General features: G+C 36.0%; 1 protein-coding gene across 1 annotated transcript; it reads right to left on the minus strand.

Moving 5' to 3' along the window:
- Positions 1-5,733: 5,733 nt before the first annotated feature.
- LOC145133409 (PH, RCC1 and FYVE domains-containing protein 1-like) lies at positions 5,734-12,122 on the minus strand. Its single transcript, XM_079068354.1, has 9 exons — positions 11,540-12,122; positions 10,583-10,669; positions 10,406-10,495; positions 10,202-10,288; positions 9,998-10,117; positions 7,311-9,371; positions 6,836-6,982; positions 6,285-6,745; positions 5,734-6,082 (listed from the first exon to the last, which is right to left on the minus strand). Exons 1-9 carry the CDS (start codon positions 11,585-11,587, stop codon positions 5,917-5,919), a joined length of 3,267 nt encoding a protein of 1,088 aa, XP_078924480.1. The 5' UTR covers positions 11,588-12,122; the 3' UTR covers positions 5,734-5,916.
- Between the last annotated feature and the right edge of the window lie 10,778 nt (positions 12,123-22,900).

The following is a 22,900-nucleotide window of genomic DNA, read 5'->3' on the forward strand; positions in this document are numbered from 1 at the left end:
CATCGAGGGAAACAAGTTCAAAATTCCCCTTATATATGCATTTGATATGCATGGCAGCAATGGCATTGAAATGCTGATAGGTACCAACTTCCTAAGGTCCATGAAAGGAGGAATTCGTATAGAAGGTGATGAGATAACTATTTATAAGAAGGTTACCAAGATCAAAACTTCAGAGCAATCTGAGGTTGCTGAAGTTGCCATCACTGAGCTTGAAATTAGTGAAGAAGATTTCTTTGAAATAAATGAATCTATTTATTTCAACCAAGAAGGTAACAATGCATTCCTAGAATGGTTTAAACCTGTCATTAATAGGTTAAAGCTCCAAGGATACATCGGAGAAGAACCTTTAAAGCATTGGAAGAAGAATGGTGAGCTTTGTAAACTGGATATTATAAATCCAGACATTACAATTGAAGATCGACCACTAAAACATGTGACACCAGCAATGGAAGATTCATTCAGAATACATGTTGATAGTTTACTCAAGATTGGTGCTATTCGACCAAGCAAAAGCAGACACAGAACGATGGCAATGATCGTAAACTCAGGAACAACAATTGATCTTGTAACTGGAAAGGAGGTCAAAGGGAAAGAAAGAATGGTTTTTAATTATAAATCCTTGAATGACAACACATACAAGGACCAATACTCCTTACCAGGCATAAATACGATCATCAAGAGAATAGGAGGTGCAAAAATATTCTCAAAATTTGATCTCAAATCAGGGTTCCATCAAGTCGCCATGGATGAAGAATCAATACCATGGACAACATTCTTAGTACCTGTAGGACTTTATGAATGGCTAGTTATGCCATTTGGTTTGAAGAATGCCCCAGCAGTGTTCCAAAGAAAAATGGATAAATGCTTCAGAGGAACAGAATCATTTATCGCAGTATATATTGATGATATACTGGTTTTCTCAAAAAACGAAAAAGAACATGCAAAGCACTTGGAAAAGATGTTGCAAATATGTGAGGATAATGGCCTAGTCCTATCTCCAACAAAGATGAAGATAGCAGTCCCAACAATAGATTTTCTGGGAGTAGTCGTAGGATAAGGAATAATAAGGTTGCAACCGCACATCATAAAGAAGATTGTGAACTTCAACGAAGAAGAATTGAAGACAAAGAAGGGGTTAAGGTCATTCTTAGGAATCCTTAACTATGCTCGTAATCATATCCCAAAACTTGGGATACTATTAAGGCCACTGTACGAAAAGACAAATGCTCATGGAGACAAAAGATTGAAGCCCTCTGATTATGAGTTAATCAAAAGGATCAAGATGCAAGTTCAGAATCTCCCAGACCTTGAGATACCACCTGAAGATGCTTATATCATCCTAGAAACAGACGGATGTATGGAAGGATGGGGAGGTATAGTCAAATGGAAGAACAAAAAGGAAGGACCAATAAGCTCAGAAAAGATTTGTGCATATGCAAGTGGCAAGTTCTCAACAACCCAATCCATAATTGATGCTGAAATCAATGCCTGCATCAACACTCTGGAGAAACTAAAAATCTACTACCTTAATAAACAAGAAATCACTTTAAGGACAGATTGCCAAGCCATTATTAGCTTTTACAACAAAGCTAATAGCAACAAATCCTCAAGGGTCAGGTGGATAAAGTTTGCAGATGCAGTCACAGGAACAGGCGTCAAGATTAACATAGAGCATATATAAGGGAAACATAATACACTAGCTGATTCTCTCTCAAGACTTGTTAACCTTTGTTTTGAAGAATGCACAGGAGAAATGAAACGGTTAGCAGCAGCAGCCCTTTACTCAGTGGAGGAAGTTCTACAATCCCCTTCTGCCTCTCAGAAGAATATGAAGATTACTTGCGAAGAAATCATGAAGACTTTCAACCACTCCCAAGAATCTTTACTAAAACAATCTTCACACTGGAAGAACCAGGAGCAATGTACGGACAATACCAGCTTAGAGCCAATCAAACCCCAATCAGAATGGATAAATCTGATGCATGGAGATCAGTCGCCCAAGATATCGAATTATCAGCAGCAAAAGAAGCGATCAAAGCAATGCGAAATTTACAAGCAATCATACAGTGCAAAGCTCAAGTCTGCTTTGGAAAATCAACAAAAGACAACCATTGGTCTGACCAAAAGGAAGATGTTCGAATCCAAAACAAAGAAGCCCGAAGAATCCTCATCGAACTGGAAGCCCTCGCACAACGATTGGGCCGCAATAATATCTAAGCCCATGGAAGTCCAAGACAATAACCAAAAAGAAAACAAATGCCGCTACAACAGCAAATGATTTCTAGAAGATAGTGACAACCGTGATGACGATTCAATTTTTATTGTGGACCCCGGGTGGGATGATTATTGTCTAAAAACGATAAAATTGAATCGTCCCATGGATCCATACATTTATCCAAAAGCTAGAAGGGCCCGTATGTGAAATTATTTCACATATCATGGGTTTTCAAAAGTTGAGTTGTTTGGATGTTCAGAAATCTTCAAGAAGTCCCCACCACTTGTTAAAAGTATCTTTATAATGATCAAGATTGTCGGCCACATGTAACAAATTAAATAATGGCCCTTGTTTAAACGTCATCGCTTACGTTTTTATTCTTGTCCAATAGTTTGTAAGCCCATCTATATAAGGGCATAAGTTCTAAGTTTGGGATCATCGAATCCATTCACCTACAATCACCACCACCACCATTGTAACAAAGCTTCCGCAGTATTTTAGTAAAAAGGTATGTACTTTAAAGTTTTAGTTTTTGAGCTTTAGTACAAGATAAAAAATTCCTGAGACAAACACGTAAAAGTTTTCATAATTGTACCCAGTTAACTAAGTTCCGGTAAGCAACATGGGCCGATTGTATAATTTTGTCAAAAATCAACCAAAATAAGAATCAAGCCAAAAGTATACAAAACGAATAAAAAACAAACAGAAAGAAAATAAAAAATATATAAAAAAAATATGACAAATTTCAAAAGCTAGAAGACTTACTAAAATATATAATGACATTTGATGAACCAAACCTAGCATCCGGAACCCCACTAGGTGACTAGGATATGGATGAATGGGTCGACATTCAGCCTCCAAGGATCATGTCCTTTTGAGTAGGGGTACAATCTTGTCATGTTTAGATTGGTGTCAAAAAGTTCAATCCGAACACAACCTATATAAATATTTATGTCGTATTTTTCAACTCTAATTTGGATAAGTCAAACATAGACACAAACATCGACACGACATGCATAACCCATTTAGTTAGAAGGGTTCAAAGGTTCGTAGGTATAATTCAAGTTCGTGAGTCACATGAAAGAACCAAGGTCATGCCCATTGGTGACAAAAAAAACCTAGTTGGGTGTGAAAATAATATTAAAAATTAAGAAATTGGGACAAAACCCACCAACGCAGTGGACACATCAACTAGCCAGTTGTGATTACTTTTCTTTACTTTATACCGCGTGGCTTCATACCAATTAAACCTTAGATTTTTATAGGATAGAATTATATATTTAATAAAATTTAACATTATCCATTTCAGAAAAATAAAATAAAAAAATACTGAAAATCGTAATTTTTTTTTTACCTATAAAAAGAGTATGATATCATATATCTTCATATCCAATCCTCATTTTGTATTTTAATCCCTTTTTATTTGTATTTTCTAAATATAGATGGTGAGTTTCCAAATTTTTATATAAATCTTAGAGACTCTCAAAATTGTTCTAATGCTCAGTATTTTGAAAATTCTCCGTTTTTTTCAAATCCCAACAAAAATCATGTCAGAAATAATCTTCAAACATCACAAAATACTGAAAAACAACCACGAAGAAATAAATGAGATGTTGAAGAAGATGTCGTTTTAATATCAGCATGGTGTTTTGCTAGTGAAGATAAAGAGCGTGGAAAAAAACCAGAAAAAAGCATCTTTGTGGGCACAAATAAAGCAACTATATGATGTCGCTCGGGTTGAAAATCCAAAAAAGCTAAATAGCAGGAACGAAGATCAAGTGAGAGGTCGTTTTAAACAGCTTAGTGAAAATTGCAGAAATGTAAGGCAACTATGCGGGTCTTTGCGTATGGGACATCATCGGATGCACAAGATGAATATATGAGAGTGAGTGAAACTGTAACAAGGGATGTTGTAATAAAGTTCGTAGAAGGTGTTCTTCTTGTTTCGGTGAAAAGTATCTTAGAAGGCCAAATGAAGCTGATTTGGTAAGACTACTTTATGTGGGAGAGGAACGTGGATTTCCAAGTATGATAGGAAGCATTGATTGTATGCATTGGACATGGAAAAATTGTCTCGCTGTTTAGGCTGGACAATATGCAGGTAGAAGCGGTAAACCAACAATCATTTTGGAAGTCGTTGCGTCGTATGACTTATGGATACGGCATGCATTCTTTGGAACACCAGGTATGTGCAATGACTTTAACGTCCTCCATCGGTCTCCTATTTTTGATGATGCCTTAGCAGGTCGGGCACCAAATGTGAGTTATATCGTGAATGGTCGGGAAAATAATATGGCATATTATCTCATTGATTGCATATATCCCTCATAGGTTGTTTTTGTCAAAGTCAATACCTTCCCCTCAACTTCGAAAACACAAGTTGTTTGTTGAACATCAAGAGGCCGCTAGAAAAGATGTTGAATGAGCATTTGGAGTTCTACAAGCTCGTTTTGCATTTCTTCGACACCCATGTCTTTTGTGGGACAAGGATATGATGGGGAAAATTATGATTGCATGTATTATCATTCATAATATGATTGTGGATGATGAACGTTGTACATACCTTCACTATTATGATCCATCCGAATTTCTAAATGACAGACCTACAAACCGGAAACGAAGAACATATATTGAAGATGACGATCAAAATTTAGAATATTTCACTCAACGAATTGCAGACTTATCCAGTTATACGACCAACTTCGCAATAGAGAATCTCATAACATTCTAAAAAACGATTGGAATTAATATATGGCAAAAATTTGGCATTGATGGATAATTATGTAGTTTATATCTTCCGTATCTGTAATCTTGTATTTGATGTTTTGATTGCAACTTTGTTTATCTATTTTATTAAGTTTGTTTTATAAAGATAAAATATTTTTAAGTTTTATATTTAAAATAAATAATTTATTAATAGAACTAAATAAAATATTTTTTAATTTTTCTAATAAATATTAATAGAATAAAAAATAATCTTAAAGTTGATTACTATTTATATAATAAAAAAATAGTTTGAGTTGGTTTGCTAAAAAGTTAGGCTTAGTTGGGTTGAGTATGTTGAAGAGAGAAACTATTTATTTAATAGATAGTTGGGTTGGTTTTAATTGTGAATGAGAATAGTCTAAGAGGTCTAAATATCATATGTTTACTTATTAGTCCGTACTCTCTTGTTTCTAATAAATATATGTTTAATTGTTTAATCTAAAAAATTAAACAGGCTCAAGGATCAACCCGCAATGAACTTCTAAAATCTTTTAGCTGTTTATTTGGAAATATGAACTTAAAACTTATATTTTAGAACAAATGATTTAAAAGGTAATTCAAATAGCTTATAGTTGTTATCTTTTGAATAATTTTTCTTTCATCTTTCAAAAACTTAAACTTACACCTACTACTTGTCCGGCTATTTTGACAAACATGCCCTAAATAGACACCTACCTACTCTACTAATTTGCAATTTATGACGGTCTGGTTCACCTGGAAAAAGAAGGTAGGCTAAAGCACGAGACGCATGGTAACAGCAAGCAAGTGTTTGAGTGAAATCAATTTTTGCACCCCCCCACTAGATATCAATTACAAAAATAATATATATATTATACGAAATAAAAACTAAAAAAATTGGGGTGACACATACGCTATCTTTTGCTAACATCCATGATCCATGAAACAATTACACCGGTAGATGCGGTGGTGGTGATCTAATACTTGGGAGATTCAGCTGACCTGCGAGGGCCGGCAGTTGGTGCTGAAGAAACAGATGACTTACTACTTGATGATGATCCACGAACATTATATCTTTCGTACACTTGTTCACGGTTTTCCGACCACCATGTCTCCGCTTGATGCTCCCCAAATCTCCTTCGACTGTAAATATAAATACAACCTTTTTATTTTTATTTTTTACCCATCATACATATTAAGTACATAATAGCAAGCAATGTATTTACATCCCGACACCGACACCAATATGGGAAATATATAACCTTTATATTTTTGTTACAAATAATTGCTATTATGGGTAAGAAAGTGTAAGTAGGTAGGGTATTTTATTAAGAATATACCATACCTGAAGCGGACTCTTTTGAGATCTCTAGTTCCATCACGGAGAGCCACTAGGGTTATGTACACACCAGGCTCATACTGTTCAATCCATTCAGCCTCCACTTGTTGTTGTTGATTACTACCACCAGCTGTTGCTGTTGCTGTTGTCTCACTGGGGACACTGACAGGAACAGGACTCCGAGGTTTCAAACTGTTATTTCCATCTTCTTGTGGTGACAATAAATCCTTGCTTTCAACAGCCTCCTCTGTCACATGCATTGCTCCATTTGGATATTCATTCTCAACTTTATTAGAGGTCAAGGAATCCGGGATCCGGCGGCTATTATCATTTGGTGTCGAAATATCTTCTTCTCCATTGGCATCAAGATAATGAACACCATTTTGCTCCAACACACTTGCTGACTTTACCCGTATGCTCTCAAAGTCATACGATCCAGCTGGCAATCTCTCTGCCATATCCTTCAGCTGCATACATATAATATATTAATTATTATATTATACACAACCAAACAAAACAGGCAACTCAACTCAATTATAAACAAACTTGGTTCTCACCTGAGCTGTTAGTGATTTAATCACATCTTTTGCAGCTTTACATTTAGCAGATTCCTCTGCAGCCAACACCATGGCTTCCTGAGATTTCTTTCTTGATTTCTGAAGCTCTACTTCTTGCATATCACATTCTCGCATCAAGCTTTCAACCTTAACAACAATAGATCCAAACATAAATGCTCATCTATGAGAACTGACACACTTGCATTTATTTGTGTACTATAGCATCCTATTTTCTACTTTGAAAATTCTACCCAATTATAGCAATAAAATTGCTTTGTCGTTGGATGATATGTATTGTTATAAGTTATAACTTGTAGTAATTGGGTAGACTTTTCAACGTACAATGCTGTAATAGAAAGAAACGAAAGTAGGATGTTATAATAAACATATCAAGGAAAGTATGTTGCTAATTTTTGCATTCAACTCTTATATTGCTCAAACAAAACACAAATTAGCACGTCCTTTTGAAACATACCTGTGCACGCAACTTAAGAACTTCTTGATTCAAGAGGTCATTTGTCTTCTTCAAACTATCAGAAACACCTTTAGAAAACGAAAGCCCCGAAGTTGTAGGAACCGGTGTTGCAGAACGTGGCGGGCTCGCTTTCCTCGAGAACGGTGACACAGACCGGGAACTGACACTCGACTGAGTCACAACCGGTTTCGGAATCGCACGCCGGAAATCACCATACAACACAACATCTTTAAGCTGCATCAATGGAGCCTGAGATGATCTACCAAGAAACGTGTCACCTTTCTTCCCTTGCTTAGCCGCTTTATTATCCAAAAGCTTAATCAAATCTTGATTAGACACCACCCCTGATTTCGCTAATCTCAAATCCGCCTTATCGAGCCGGTCCTTGTTCTCTCCCGAAAGCCGGGGTTTCACATTCCGTCTGCTATTGATTCCACTTTCAGCCATTTTACTTAATTTAGTAAAACAGGAATCACACACGCGATATGGTTTTCCAGGGTTTGGAGCCAGAGCAGCTCGTGGTGCTTTTTTTGAACTACAAGAATGGCAGTGGACAAGTCCACAGTTGTAACAATTGTGTCTCTTTCTAGTGAACCCGAAAGCCTGTCTACAAGATGAACACTGAGATTGTTCAGCACCAGACACCCATTTATGAACACAAATAGCTGCAGTATAATTTGAACCACAAGATATGTATTTTACATGTCTGTCCTTTAAAGATTCAACAAGAGTCGGTGTTTTGCGATCTTCGATATCTCCATGGCCTAACCTTCCATTCGCCCCTTTCCCCCATGTAAAAACCTCGTTTTTCGAAGTCAACACCGCAACATGATACGCACCGCAAGAGATTTCATCAACTGATGAAATTACGAGTTTACCCTCGACCAAACACGGTAGCTTCCCATCGCATTGCGGGTTACCGAGTTGACCGTACACTGTGCTTCCCATTGTGTAGACCTGTCCGGATGTGGTCAAGCCAACGGTCAAACTATGACCGCAAGCAACTTTGTGGAAATTGTAATCGATGAGAGCCGGGACACATGTCGGTTTGAGACGCGGTTCTTTATCGCCATGTCCAAGGCGGTTTTTGTCCCCGTCACCCCACGTGAAAAGCTTTCCGGAAGAAACATTGGAACCGGATTGTGTTACAATAATATCGACCACAGCCGCCGTGTGCCAGACACCACATGCCACAGCCACCGTTCGCAAACCGGAAAGCGAGTCGACTTCTTTCGGGTAGGACAAGTTTTCCCGGTCACCGTGCCCTAAAACACCAAACGTCCCGTCACCAAATGTGAAAAGCTGCCCGGTGGATGTAATTAAAGCGGTGTGCCATGGCCCGCATGTGACCGAAGAAACTTGAAGCCCTTCGAGTGGACCGGAGATTCTTTTTGGGATCCAATGACTGACATCTGTCCCGTGCCCGAGAAGCCCGACATTGTGGGTCCCGTCACCCCACGTGTAAAGCTCACCGGAGGAAGTAACCGCACATGTGTGAAACTCACCACATGCGACAAAATCGATGTTTGAGACCGTTAAAGATTCCACTAACCGCGGTTGGGTCACGTCTTTCCCGACCCCGTGACCGAGCCGCCCGCCCGATTCCTCGCCCCATGTGAAAAGCTCGCCTTGGCGGGTTACTAGGGCAGCGTGGCGGACCCCACAGGCGATATGATTAACATCTAAAACGACATTGGATTCTAAGGGTTTTGGGAGAAGGACATCGGTTCTTGTGTTGGAAGGGTTTATGGTTCGATCTGGGCCTAGTTTGATGACATTTTCGCATATTACTTCACCCCATATGTACACGTCACCTAAAGCATCACAGTCATCTGGGCCTGATCCATGACTGGATGTACTTGGTGCACTAGAGACACTAACCCTAAAAGTATCGGAACTTGAACCTTTTAGTTGCATGTTTGTTTGGTCCAAAACTGCATGCGGCCTTTCAAAATTGGAAGAAGTTTTGGGAGAAGTAGTTGGGTTTGAACTTGAACTAACAGAAACGTCTGGAGTAACTGAACTGTCGCTTGCACTGTTTGATGCTAGATCTTTGTTATCCTGAAATCAATTGACCATAAATAACACAAATAAGAAACAATATCCAAGAATATGCCTTAAAGATAGCAAATATATTTATGTTTTTTATCATTATGCTACAAGAATAATTAACTTAAATACCATGTAAGTGGATTTTGTACGGATGAAGCGTGTTACATTAAGAATTGATAGTCATACCAAAATGAAAAAATATTGTTTTTTAGCGACAATTTAAAATATCAAGTTAGGTTTAACGCATATTTATGCAATAGAATTTCATACTGTGGACGAAAAATGCAAATCACGTTTCATTCGATGACTGAAATGTGCAACACAATGTTTCAACTCTTTACAAAATTATGTAACAGTTCTTCACTTCTTTTAACATATTATGCAGCAAAGTTTCGCCTTTTTACCAAATTATGCAGCAAATTTGCATCTTTTGACTCCTAGTCCTAAATTGAAACGCCATTGCATATTTTGAATTAAAAAAAAAAAAAAAAAAAAAAAAAAAACCAGTTTGTTGCATTGATTGGGAAAAAGGTGAAACATTGTGCATATATACGCATTTAAGCCTATAATTTACACAAACTCTTCAGATAATTTATGGTAATGTTAGCTTGATAAGAAATGGGAGGAAAACATACATCAAGGTAAAGGCCTCCGTCACTCCATCCATCAATTTTGGAACGCCCTCCTTGCCAAGATGAAATCAGTGCTTTGAGGCCTGCTATCCACACTTCAGCCTCGACTTTGTCCTTGCAGATCTAAATTATAAGAGAATTAGGTCACTTAATCTTAAAAACAAATTACCTGATTCATCATTCATTTGACAATAGTAAATTACTCACCAAATCAAGAGATCGTTTCCCGTTGTTGTATATGAGAGAAAATGAAAGATAGTCTTTTTCAGGACGCAAATAACGCCGGAAAACAGCCTAGTAACAGATCATTAAGAAAAACATTACTCAAAAGATCCATTTATTGAACATGTGCAAGAAACCAAAAGGCATTATGATGTGTAATTCATGCTTAAAAGATTGTGGAATTCTCACAGTTCTTTGTCCAGGAATAATTCTAGAAACTGAGGCTAATTTCAAGCTCCTTTCACCACTACCCGAAATCCAAATTAGAGATGATTGATCCTAAAGATTCAAATTGAAGCAATTAAGCAAAAAAAGAATTGATATGTAGATGTCAGTACAATGAAAATAACAAGTTGAAAAACTCACATGGGAAAGTCTAAATGGACAAAATTTGGGCTTCCCCTTGCGACCATATTTAAGTAACTGTGCGCCCTTCTTCAGAGCAATTAATGCCTGAAAAAGGTTAGACTAAATAAGAAAGATGGAATTGATAGTTACAGAATTATGTGAAAACAGAATAATTGTTCAATCAACAATACTTCCCTAATTGGGTGATAGATAGTCACTTTTATTTATTCACCAATGCTCATTCGTTTGTAATAAAAAGATTACACCTTTTTGTTTCTTAACCTAGTATGAATTTTGTGATTTTGATGTTAATCACTCAATAAAACTTATCCAATTTATTATGTCCCTTCCTACTAGATCTATTTCCCTGTACTTACATTTTAACTTATTTTGTTTGCCAAATGGCAGGTATGCCCCACACACCATGACTTAATTTCTAGTTTAGACTTTTAGTTAGAGACATTTTTTGCTCCATGTGCCATGACTACTAGGGGAATCATAAAATTCATATATCCCCAACAAAAGTTAGGTATCTCATACATGATACATCCAGAAGAATTCATGTCATTCTTACACAAACTTCCTCCTTCCATTACTGCATTCAGGACATGTTGTCCTCATGGTGGCACATGAAGAATGTAACCTAAGAGGCTAAGACCTTAGGTTCCATGGGAGATATTGCCATTTTAAGTTATGCCAATAAAGGAATGGTACACCCTAAATGCTCATCTTGAAATTTTAGTTCTTGCACAGGACATAAACTAGAAACTTATAAACATAACTACTTCCCCAGCACCATCAAACAGAGCCAAGCTTCTTTGTCAACGTTCAAGGTGCCGATGAAATTTTTGCCCATTATATTTCTTAATAAGCCCTAGATTTTTCTATTTATTCCAAAAAATATGCCAAGACTTCCATTATAATAAATATTATGTATCTTAGCATAAGATGTATTAGAGAGTTGATAAGATATACCTGCTCAATGTCACGATCGGCGTTACCGTAGCTAACAAGATCTGCCATTCCATGTGACGAATTCACCGGACCACCACCAGCACCGCCACCAGACGCCGCTGTAATCTCCGGTCATTATCAATCGAAATCACACACTTTCGTCCGTCCACTACCATCAACGTTTCACTTCACACGTAACCCTCATAAAACAAGTACTAACAAAAATAGTCGTAACAGCACAATAAAAATATACAAAACTCCTTTCAAAACCCTAGAAAGCACCAACTCCTCCCCTCAGATCTACAAACCGCCTAGATGATCAGTTAAAAATCAAAGCATTTCAGTTCTCTTTGAAGTCTTCAACCACCGTTTAGGAGAAATAGGGGAACTTCAGATGCTCACGCCGGCTAGTATCTAGAAAACGGTGAAGAGACCAAAGATGTTTGAAACGAATTACCGGTGGCGGCTCCGGCAGAGGAAAGAACCGAATTGAAGAAGGGGGTGGCGTCCGAGAAGGTTCAGAGTCAAAGATGGCAAAAGAGAAGAATTCCGCCACAGAGAGAGAGAGAGCGAGAGAGAGAGAGAGAGAGAATGGAAAAATAATAATAATAATAATGACGAGACAATTTCTATTTCCAACGCCTAGCTTTTTTTTCACCTTTTTATTATTAAAAATACTTTTTGTATTAATAAATGTTAGCATTTTTATTTTTGGTTGCCTTAAAACATGAAAAACATTTTTAAAATTTTAAAAAAATTATATTAAAACTCTTAGGTGCTTCTTCAAACCATTTTCTAAGTGCTGTATGGCGCAGCACTTTACTTGACTCTTCAAACCTCTTCGGCTTTCATTTTTTCCAAGTTTTTTTTCTAGAAATTTGGTATAACTTTTTTTTTTAACTTTTTTTTTACAACTTTGATTTTTTAAAACTTTTATTTACGGATTGGACAAAATTTCTTTTTATAGATTCCACAAATTTTTTTAACTTGATTTTATTTTTAAAAAAAACTTTGATTTTTTTAACTTTTCTACCGTTTCTGTTAATAATATTTTCAGTTTCAGTTGCATCTTTTTTAACATGTGTAATTTTTTACGAACTTTGTAGACATCGTTTGCAATACGTTTTTTTTCCTTTTTAATGTTTTTTAAAATTAGTTTTTTTCTAGAATAAAACTGTTAGCTTCTTTTATATTTTTGTAAGTTTTTTTTTTAAGTTTTATATTTTTATTTTTTTACATGTTCTTTTTAATATTCTTTCAATGTTTTAAGACTAGAATTATTAAAATTTTGGTGATGAGAACTATTTTCAGTGTATAAAACTAGTTTATTTAAGTTGCAGTTTACTGCAGCAGTCTGTAGATGTTAAAAAACAAACATGTTTTTTATTATAAGTTGCAGCTGTTTGTTCCACCTCTTCTGCTACAGAGGATTGCAGAGGTGGTCCGCAGACTTCATGAATTTTCGCTTCGAAAAAACAAACAGCACCTTACTTTTGTATAAAAACTAGTATTTGAGCTTTCACTTTGCCGCAAATTTTTACGTGTTATTTTCTTACTTATTAAGCATGTGAATTATTTAAATTAGTACATCATATCACAACTTTAAAAAAACAATAAAAGATTAAAAGAAATTGGCATTTAGTGATTTATCAAGAGTTGAGTAGCGTTTATGGAGTATTTTTGTAAATTGGATATATATAGAATAATCTGTAAGAATGTAGGGTCCATAGTTGTAAAAAGAGTTGTACAATGTGCATTATAAGTAAATTTGAAAAGAGTTTGGAGATTATTTTTATAAGTTGGATGGTTTTTGAATAATCCATGAAAATGTAAGGGCCATTACTGTAAAATAAAGTTGTACCTTATGCATTGTAAGTATCACTTTTAAGAGCTTAGGTACTATTTTGTAACTTGGATTGTTTTTGAATAATTCATAAAAGTATAAGGGTTATAACTAAAAAATAAAAGTTGTATATGATGCATGAATACTTGCACTTTTAGCTCTTTGACTCAAAAGACAAAATTACCTTTAATAATATATATAAAGATGGATTCGTGTTTTGCAGAGAGTATTTTGGAGCTTTTAATTTCTAACGTCTAACAACATTCACCGTTTTGAACAAAAAACCATGTTTGGTTATATGAGTGGCGACATGAGCGGCTTAGGGCATGTAAACTCATACAATCTCCACATATTTATTGACCAAACTCCTTCAATGTTGTTGTCGCTGACATAAACAGTCCAAGGTCTAAAGAAATAGCTTTTCGCAACAAAGCTCTACGCTCATCCGTAGGCAGGTGCAAGCTCTTGATATGAGAAATCATACGAGAGATGCCTCTACCGCCAACTTTATCGTTCGAGCAACAATGAAACCCCCCGAAAAGGACACGAACAAGTTCCGTTCGCATATGTATGAGAAGACACCATAAAACAAACAAACAAATCTTATTAAAGCCTAAGGGGAGGCTCAGAATGAGAAACAGAAATCCAAAGTAAAATGTGACACTCCAACAAAAGATTGGAGTGCACAATGAAAAGCCACATTGGGAAGAAACTATACATCTTCTTGAGTTCTAAAATGGCTGCAACACTTGAAAACTCATTTAGACATTTTATCGAACACGTGACGGACAGAAAAATAAATGTTTGATTTGCACCAATGAAGCTTGAGAATTTAACCCATGCATAATATTCAAGCTTGAGAATTTTATCTTTTTGGCATATGTTTTAATGCCAAGTGACACTATTAGCCATTCTAATGACCGAAAAGTATGAGGACAGTTTGGTTTGTAACTTATATTTGTTAACGTATGTATTATACATGGTTCGTGTCTAGTTAGCCCAACGGGCTTTGGCCCTTATATGTATATATTTAGCCGGATTTCTCTTGTACGTTTGTATATTTGTTTGATGGATCAATGAGATATGAAATTAATCAATTTTGTTATTATTACGACATATTTAGATATTTCGTCCATTTTTATGCATTTATATGAAAGTACAACGTACTCCCAATTGATAATTTCAAAAGACTTAAAAACTTATATCTCTAAAAATGTCGAATGGTATATATGATCTCAAGTTTCAACTAAATGACATATATGAGTTGGTGAGTTGAAGTGTTAGTGTTGATGAACACATTTAATGACATATATGAGCATTGATGTGGATGATGAGGTACATATGATCTCAAGTTTCAACTAACAGGACGTGGATCACAAGTCACCACATCAAATGTATCTTCTACCTACCATTTATGTATTGGTTCAATAACAATTATCAAATCATTTATTGTTTCGTAAAAAAAATGGGATTTAATATTGTTAATGCTAATAGTTTTTGTTGTTGATCATATCAATATTTCAAAAGAAATAACTTTGCTCAATATTAACGTATAAGATAATAATTATCATATAGTTTATTTGTATATTTATATATTTTATTTTTACTTTTTTTTATAAATAATATTGTATTTTCAAGTTTTTTATTAAAATGGCATACATTTAAAAATCTATCTAGTTATAACGGTACCAATATTTTGTTCTTTAGGACATTATAATAAAAAGTATATATGAATTTTTCAAAATAAAATTATATAAAAATGGATAAATATAAAGCACAAAATAAATCAATAAAAATACTTTAACATTAGAGTAAATTACACGAATAGTCCTTTATCTTTACAGTTTTTTTTAAAATGGTCATTACGAAACTTTTTTCCCTCATACAATCCCTACGGAACAAACATTACACACAAAAGTGTGGTGTATCTCTCTTCGGTCCAAGTGTGTTGCCATCTATTTTTCTCGCTTCTCAATCTCTACCCGCCTCTTCTCGTAACCCTAGCTTGGACTCCCTCTCTCGCTTACTGTTTCCATTTTTTTCTCTCTCCATGTTTTCGTTAATTCGTGTTTATTAAATCAGATTACAATTCTCGGCATCCAATTTCTTTATTAGGTAAAAAATAATTTTACGATTAAACGGTTATAACATTACTACCTTTTCTCATTTTTGTTTGATTTTAAACACTAACGTAAACCCTAAACTACACCCTAAACTAAAATAGTTGATAGTGAGCGCTTTAGGGTGCTTGGTGTTGAGCATGGATGTCTTTCACCCTTCAAAGTAGTGGTATAACTTAATTTCTTAGCTATTTATTTCATAAGAAATGGAAAAAACATAATGTTCTACTTGTGATGATATTTTTTTTCATTAGATATATCAGTATGGTTCTTCACTACTGACCAAGGGTTGTCGTACTTACACCATGAAAACAAGCTCTTAAGTTTTCATTGAATTCACAAAGGAAGGTTGTATGGCTAATATAATTATCTTATGTTATAAATTTGAAACCATTTTTCAAATGCAATGTTTTTTTTGTTTAGTTCAAATTTTTTTGTATCATGAGTTAAAAAGGGTGATGAACTTGTGGTCAATGGAGGAATGACGACATTTATAGTTTCTTATATCGATTCAATCTGTTGACAAATAAATAAAGATTGTGGTGACAAAGAGCATTATTTTTTAGAAGATGATGTTCAAATAAAAAATGGTAGTAGATTGTTATTTATTAGACTTTATTTTTTTCTGTTGCATTTTTATTTATTTTAAGTATATTGCATTTGTTATTTATTTTAAATATATTGTATTTAATGGCATTTGTTATTTATTTTAAGTATATTGCATTTGTTTTTGGTGAAGCAACGGGGGAAAAGAAAAACGGGAGGTGAGGGTGTTGGTGTTTTTTCTCTGATGTGTTGAGAGAGAGAGAGAGAGAGAGTTTGGTAAGATTTTATTTTATTTACATACCAAAATAAATAAAGGAAATAGAAAAAAGAAATGAAAAGGGTAAAATCGACTTTTCAAATGTATCAGGAACCAAAAACACATAAAAACCTTGATTTTGGACCTTCCATACAAGTTGGAAACTTTTTGGACCCTATCCAAAGTTTTTTGAATACCACATGACCAATCTTGCAGTTTTATCTTATTTAACATTATTGACAATATTGCAAAAATAATCTATGTGGTTGGCAAAATTATGTCGTTTTGGTCCAAAAAGGTTTGGTGGTGCATCATTGGTTCGATTTTGGATATATATTGTGGTTTTGGTCCCTATGGTTGATATTTGTGTGTGGTTTTGGTCCACACTCAACCTAAAATGACAAATATGCCCTTAGAATTGTATTTTAATTTCTTTTTATCTATTTTCTTATGCTTTCTTATTATTTTTAATTAAATAAACCCCCAGAAAAATTCCCAAACACCCCACCAAAGTCATCGCCCCTAGTCTCCACCACTCTCACTCTCTCGGTCTACCTTCTTCTTTACTTTCTCGCTAGACTGAACCTCCATCGTCGCCCTTGCCTCCGCCGATGACAACAACCAACTTCCCACCGCTTAAACTACCAATTTCTCACCCCACCTCCCATTGTCTCTCCTTTAAACTATATATTCCCTATTCTATTATAGAGATTGGCTTCTCTAGCTGTCGCTAGTAATCCGGTCGTCAGCGGCTTCTCTAGCTCTCGTTAGTAATTCGGTCGTCACCGGCCACCGATGTAATACTCCCCTCCATTAGAACCACCAACAACGGATAAAGGTGATGATGTCGTAGCGGAGATCGAAGTTAGGGGTTGCACTATTTTTTGTCGGATCTGTTCACCACAGTAGGAGTGAGCGACGACGAAGTATGAGATAAATTCGAAAATTGTGGTCGATGCCGCCTACCTTCTCTGTCGCCACCTGCATTCTTCTGCCTTCTTTGTTGCCACCTCCACCTGCCTTCAACTATTGTAATGACGATTGGCGTCCTCCATCAACGGTTGACAAACAAGCTTGAAATCAACACACACACACACACTTTTAAATCCATGGCAAAAACTCATGAAATCGACACTCACACTAAATTAGGAAAGATAGCAAACAAAGTTTGTGTGGCTTGTTAGGAATGGAGGTAGACACATGTGGTTGTTGTGCATGTGTTCACCATTTTTGTTTTGCAAACCCTAGCTCTGATATGCAAACTCTGGCTCCGACAACGAATTTGTTTAGCGAACCATAACTCCAGCGAAGGAAGACATGAATACTACTTGTTGCCTAGTTTTGTTATCGAGATCCAGCCATGGGAGGCAGGTGGTGGTGGAATTGAAATACTGGAAAGGGAAGAGTTGGTAGAAGGGGATCGTATAGAGAGACAGAAGGGGCAACCCCTTTACTATTTTCATTTAATTAAAAACAGTCAAATAAATATAAAATAACTAAAAAACAAATATAAGGGGTATAATAGTCTTTTCATATTGATAGAGGACCAAAAACAATAAAAAAATTCAATTTTGGACCATTGGTACACTACCAAAACTTTTTAGACAAAAACCACATTATTTTGCCAACTACAAGGACTATTTTTGCAATTTTGTCAACATTATTTTCATTCCACTCCCTGCCAACCTAAAAAAATAGACAAAACTGTAAAAATGGTTTCTATGGTATGCATTTTTTTTTTCTGAGGTTTGGTTCAAACCTTGATTTTTTCGATGTGTCTTTGGTCCCTCAGTAAATTGAAATGATTATAATGTCCCTAATGTATTTATTTTTTATTTTTCTTTTATTTTTTAATTTAATATATATTTATCTATTTTAATTTTAATAATTAATAAATAAAGAGAGGGCTCTCTCTCATACACACAAACACTTGCAAAACGCACACTAAAGAAGCGCGAAGTTTAAACAAACCCTGTATAGCGTTCATTTTTCGTACCATTTCAAGTTCAATCCGTTATGATTTCTGTTTAAACCCCACTGGTTCTTCCCCATAAAGGCCATAACCCTAACTTCTTCTGATGTTCAACCTGTTCATCTCTTGATTCGAGTCTCTTGTTTTTCTGTTGAAGCTCCACTGTGTTATCGAATTTCCTTCTCGGAAATATGGAAGATGAACTTGCTGTTAAACCGAAACCAAATCATGAAGCATTCATCATGTACTACACTCATTGCGTCCAGGGCAGCGTCCAGAGTAAAAAAAAAACCAAAGAGTTAGTTCAACTTACGAAGCAGCATCTATCAGCCCTAGGTTGGAAGTTCTCGTTAGTCTATCGTTCGCCTCATGGAGTTGATTATCATTCACTAAGGGATGTCTGTTTGCATGTCAGCCCTTCTCTGCCGTTAGAAGTCGGTGAAGGATCATCGGATAAAAATCCGTCACCTGAAAACGTTGAAACACAAAGATGCGATTCTTGTTGGTTTAACTTGCCCACCAACTATGTCGCTGATAAAATTGGTTTCCGTTGTAACGATTGCAGGTGTTTCTTTTGTAAAGAAATGGATTTCACTTCCAATGATAAACTAATATGTATAGGATGCAGAAGACAGTTTCATCTTCCCTGCAGGAAGCTGATCATAAACCCCCCATGCCAGGATGTTTACTGTTCAAATATCTGTTGAAGGTCATCACTAGCCCAATAGAATCATGTTATTGTCTAGAAGAAGTTAGCATGTTCTAGAATGTTCTGAAAGATTCTAGAACATTATGGAATACTATGGAGGAGTCTAGAAGATGCCGGAAGATTCTAGAATACTCTAGAACGAGATGGAAGACCCTGGAAGGCTATGGAACATTCTAGAACACTATGGAAGACACAAGAATGTCTATACTTATCTAGGACATTATAGAACACTCTAGAAACATATAAAAGCTTGTAATAGATATAGAATATGGTAGATAGTTCTAGAATAGTCATGAATGTATGTAGATCTAGAAACTTCCTATAAGGAGGTGGAAACATCTATAAATAGGTGTGGAGCTCGTTTGCTCCAAAAAACCCCAACATCCAAGTATCCAATAAAGCCTCAAAGAAAGCAAAGTGTGTCGTAGTCTCACAAAGTGTAAGTTCTTGTTAAGTGTATTAATAAAAGTATTGTTGTTTCCCATATAAAGAGTCATGTTCAACAATCTGCTATCAGAGCAAGGTTTCTTGATAGTGAGAACGAGTGATTCTCGTTGTATCGTGAGTAGTTTGTGACTCTGCAAGTTTAGTGTCGAAACTAGCTTGTTTGGTATTACCGAGGTACTGCCAACACGATGGTTGATCTCCAAGTTGTCAGAGGAATCAAGAAACTCAACAACAACAACTACAAAACGTGGGAAACATGTATGAAGTCCTACTTACAAGGACAAGATCTATGGGAGGTCGTTGGCGGAAGCGAAACTATGCCGTCAGAGGAAGATGTTAACGGTGCTTTGCGTAAATGGAAAATCAAAGCCGGCAAAGCAATGTTTGCCTTGAAGACCACAATCGAATAAGAGATGTTGGAGTATATTCGGGACGAGAACACACCGAAAGAAGCTTGGGATACGTTCGTGACGCTTTTCTCAAAGAAGAATGATACGAGACTACAACTTTTGGAGAACGAGCTATTATCAATCTCACAACGTGACATGACGATTGCTCAATATTTTCACAAGGTCAAGTCGATATGTCGGGAGATTACTGAACTAGATCCGCAATCCGTCATTGCAGAAGCTCGAATGAAGAGGATCATCATCCATGGACTGAGGCCGGAATATAGAAGCTTTGTTACTGCTGTACAAGGATGGCCCGTTCAACCATCACTTGTAGAGTTTGAGAATTTGTTGGCCAGCCAAGAAGCTATGGCTAAGCAAATGGGAGGAATCACGCTGAAGAGTGAAGATGAAGCACTCTACATAAGTAAAAATCGGAGGAATTTCAAGCCACCTTCTAAAGAAGGATACAAAAATGCTGACAAAGGGAAGAGTCAGCCAGGAACCTCACAACCATGGAGATCTCAAAAGACCGGCAATAAGAGTTCTCGGGGGAGGAGGTTCGAAGGCAACTGCAACAACTGTGGAAAGTGGGGCCACATGTCCAAGGATTGTTGGTCAAAGAAAAAGTCTGTTGAAAGCAATGTAGTAACTTCCAAAAAGGAAGTAGTGGATGAATGGGATGTTGAGGCACTATTTGCTACAGAAGAGAATAAGACTAAAATAGGAAGGCTAATGTTCGTAGAGGTCAGGATAAATGGAGGATACACGAAGACATTGGTAGATACAGGTGCATCTCATAATTTCCTTGCTGAAGATGAAGCTAGGAAGCTGGGCATTAAATACACCAAAAATCCAGGCCAGTTGAAAGTCGTAAACTCTTTATCCAAGCATATCCTTGGTGTTGCATATGGAGTACCTCTTAAGATTGCATAATGGGAAGGCACCATAGACTTGAGAGTGGTGAATATGGATGACTATCGTATGGTATTAGGAATGGATTTCCTAGACAACGTACGACCCTGGTCATTTGAGAGAGATGATACCATGCGTATCACTAAGGGTTCAATAATCCATATTGTACCCTTAAATAGAAAAAGGATTGGTTCTCGAATCCTATCAACTATGCAACTCGACAAAGGTCTAAAGAAGAGTGAGACAAAGTTTAAGACAACCTTGAAGGAGGAAGTTGTTCATTCGAAGATAGATGTTCCGAAGGAGAATAAGAACATGATGTCACCATAGTTGCATAAAAAGTTGCATCTGAGACAAAAAGTGGAACATGTGATGGAGAAACTAGATAAGAAGAAAAACACATTGATTCGTAAGACAAAAGTAGAATCTCTCAACGGAGCAACATCTAAACGAGATGAGCAGATCAATAAGGGATTACATCATAACATTTTAATATTACGGAAATTTTCCAAAGCTTGTAAAAGGGACAACCCACATGCTTACAAGTTTACCAAAGGAAGGCATAAGAAACTATATAAGAGAGTTCAACGGGGTCAAGAACAATATTATGGTGCAACAAAAGGCAACCACGTATGTCGTTGTCAACTATGGAAACAATATACGAAGCAACGGCTGCAGCAACTGAGGAAAAACAAAGCATGTGGAAGAAAAAAAGTTCTCAAGGAAGAAGTCAATATGAGACATGTAAAGACTAATGACCAAGTACCAGATGGAGTTCACAAAGGGTTAAGTACTAAAAAATATGAGGGCTTTAATTATCAGCTCAACATGGTACAACGAATAGGGGCTAGTGTTGAGGGGGAGTGTTGAAGGTCATCACTAGCCCAATAGAATCATGTTATTGTCTAGAAGAAGTTAGCATGTTCTAGTGGAAGATTCTAGAACATTATGGAATACTATGGAGGATTCTAGAAGATGCCGGAAGATTCTAGAATACTCTAGAACGAGATGGAGGACCCTGGAAGGCTATGAAACATTCTAGAACACTATGGAAGACACAAGAATGTCTATACTTATCTAGGACATTATAGAACATTCTAGAAACATATAAAATCTTGTAATAGATATAGAATATGGTAGATAGTTCTAGAATAGTCATGAATGTATGTAGATCTAGAAACTTCCTATAAGGAGGTGGAAACACCTATAAATAGGTGTGGAGCTCATTTGCTCCAAACGATCCCAACATCCAAGTATCCAAGAAAGCCTCAAAGAAAGCAAATTGTGTAGTAGTCTCACAAAGTGTAAGTTCTTCTTAATTGTCTTAATAAAAGTATTGTTGTTTCCCATATAAAGAGTCGTGTTCAACAATATATGCCGATTCATTCTGCTAAATATAAAGAATCGAGTCAATCAACATTCATGGCCTGCAAAACTTGATGGGTACACATGGGGTATATGGGAACCTTCAGAAGATCGTGATATAACACAGAGATTGAGAAGTACTCGGAAGCTGCTTTATAAGTTTTTTGGAAAAAACACACATTCATGGGCCGAAAAGAACCTTATTAATGCAATAACGACGAGATCTGTTAAAGATCGTCGTCTTCTAGGTTTTTTTATTGCAGCTATTGAAATGGAAGGGAAGAATGACAGAGTTTTATCGGTTATTGTTATTCGAGTTCATGGCTGCCAATTTGCTGAGATCCCTTTTGCTGCAACCAGATCAAAACATCAAAAGAAAGGGTTATGCAAAACGCTTCTTGACAATGTTGAAGTTTTCTTGAGGGATACAGGTATCCACAAAGTAATTTTACCAAGTCTTGAAGGAACGAAAAAAACATGGAAGAGATGGGGGTTTAAAGAAATGAAAGCTCCAGAGAAGAAGAAGTTGGAAGGGTACCACATCGTTGATTTTGAGAATGTAGTTATACCGAAGAAAGAATTACAAGTTTGAGGTGAAAAAAAGAAAAAAGAAATGTGTTTGGATTGTGTCCTTTGGATACGACTTTGTTGATTGTGTAACAAAAAAAAAATTGTGTATAGTATAAAAATACAATCTTTGATGTTTCTTTTGTCACTTTACTATAAATCAAAATTTTGTTTTGTTTTGTTTTTTTTTGTATTAAAACAATTTCCACAAATAAAAAAGATTCAGAAAATGAGAAATAAAATAAACCTAAAG

The sequence above is a fragment of the Lactuca virosa genome, chromosome 1, assembly GCF_052849685.1.
Source record: "Lactuca virosa cultivar CGN04683 chromosome 1, Lactuca_virosa_CGN04683_v6, whole genome shotgun sequence".
Classification (NCBI taxonomy): domain Eukaryota; kingdom Viridiplantae; phylum Streptophyta; class Magnoliopsida; order Asterales; family Asteraceae; genus Lactuca; species Lactuca virosa.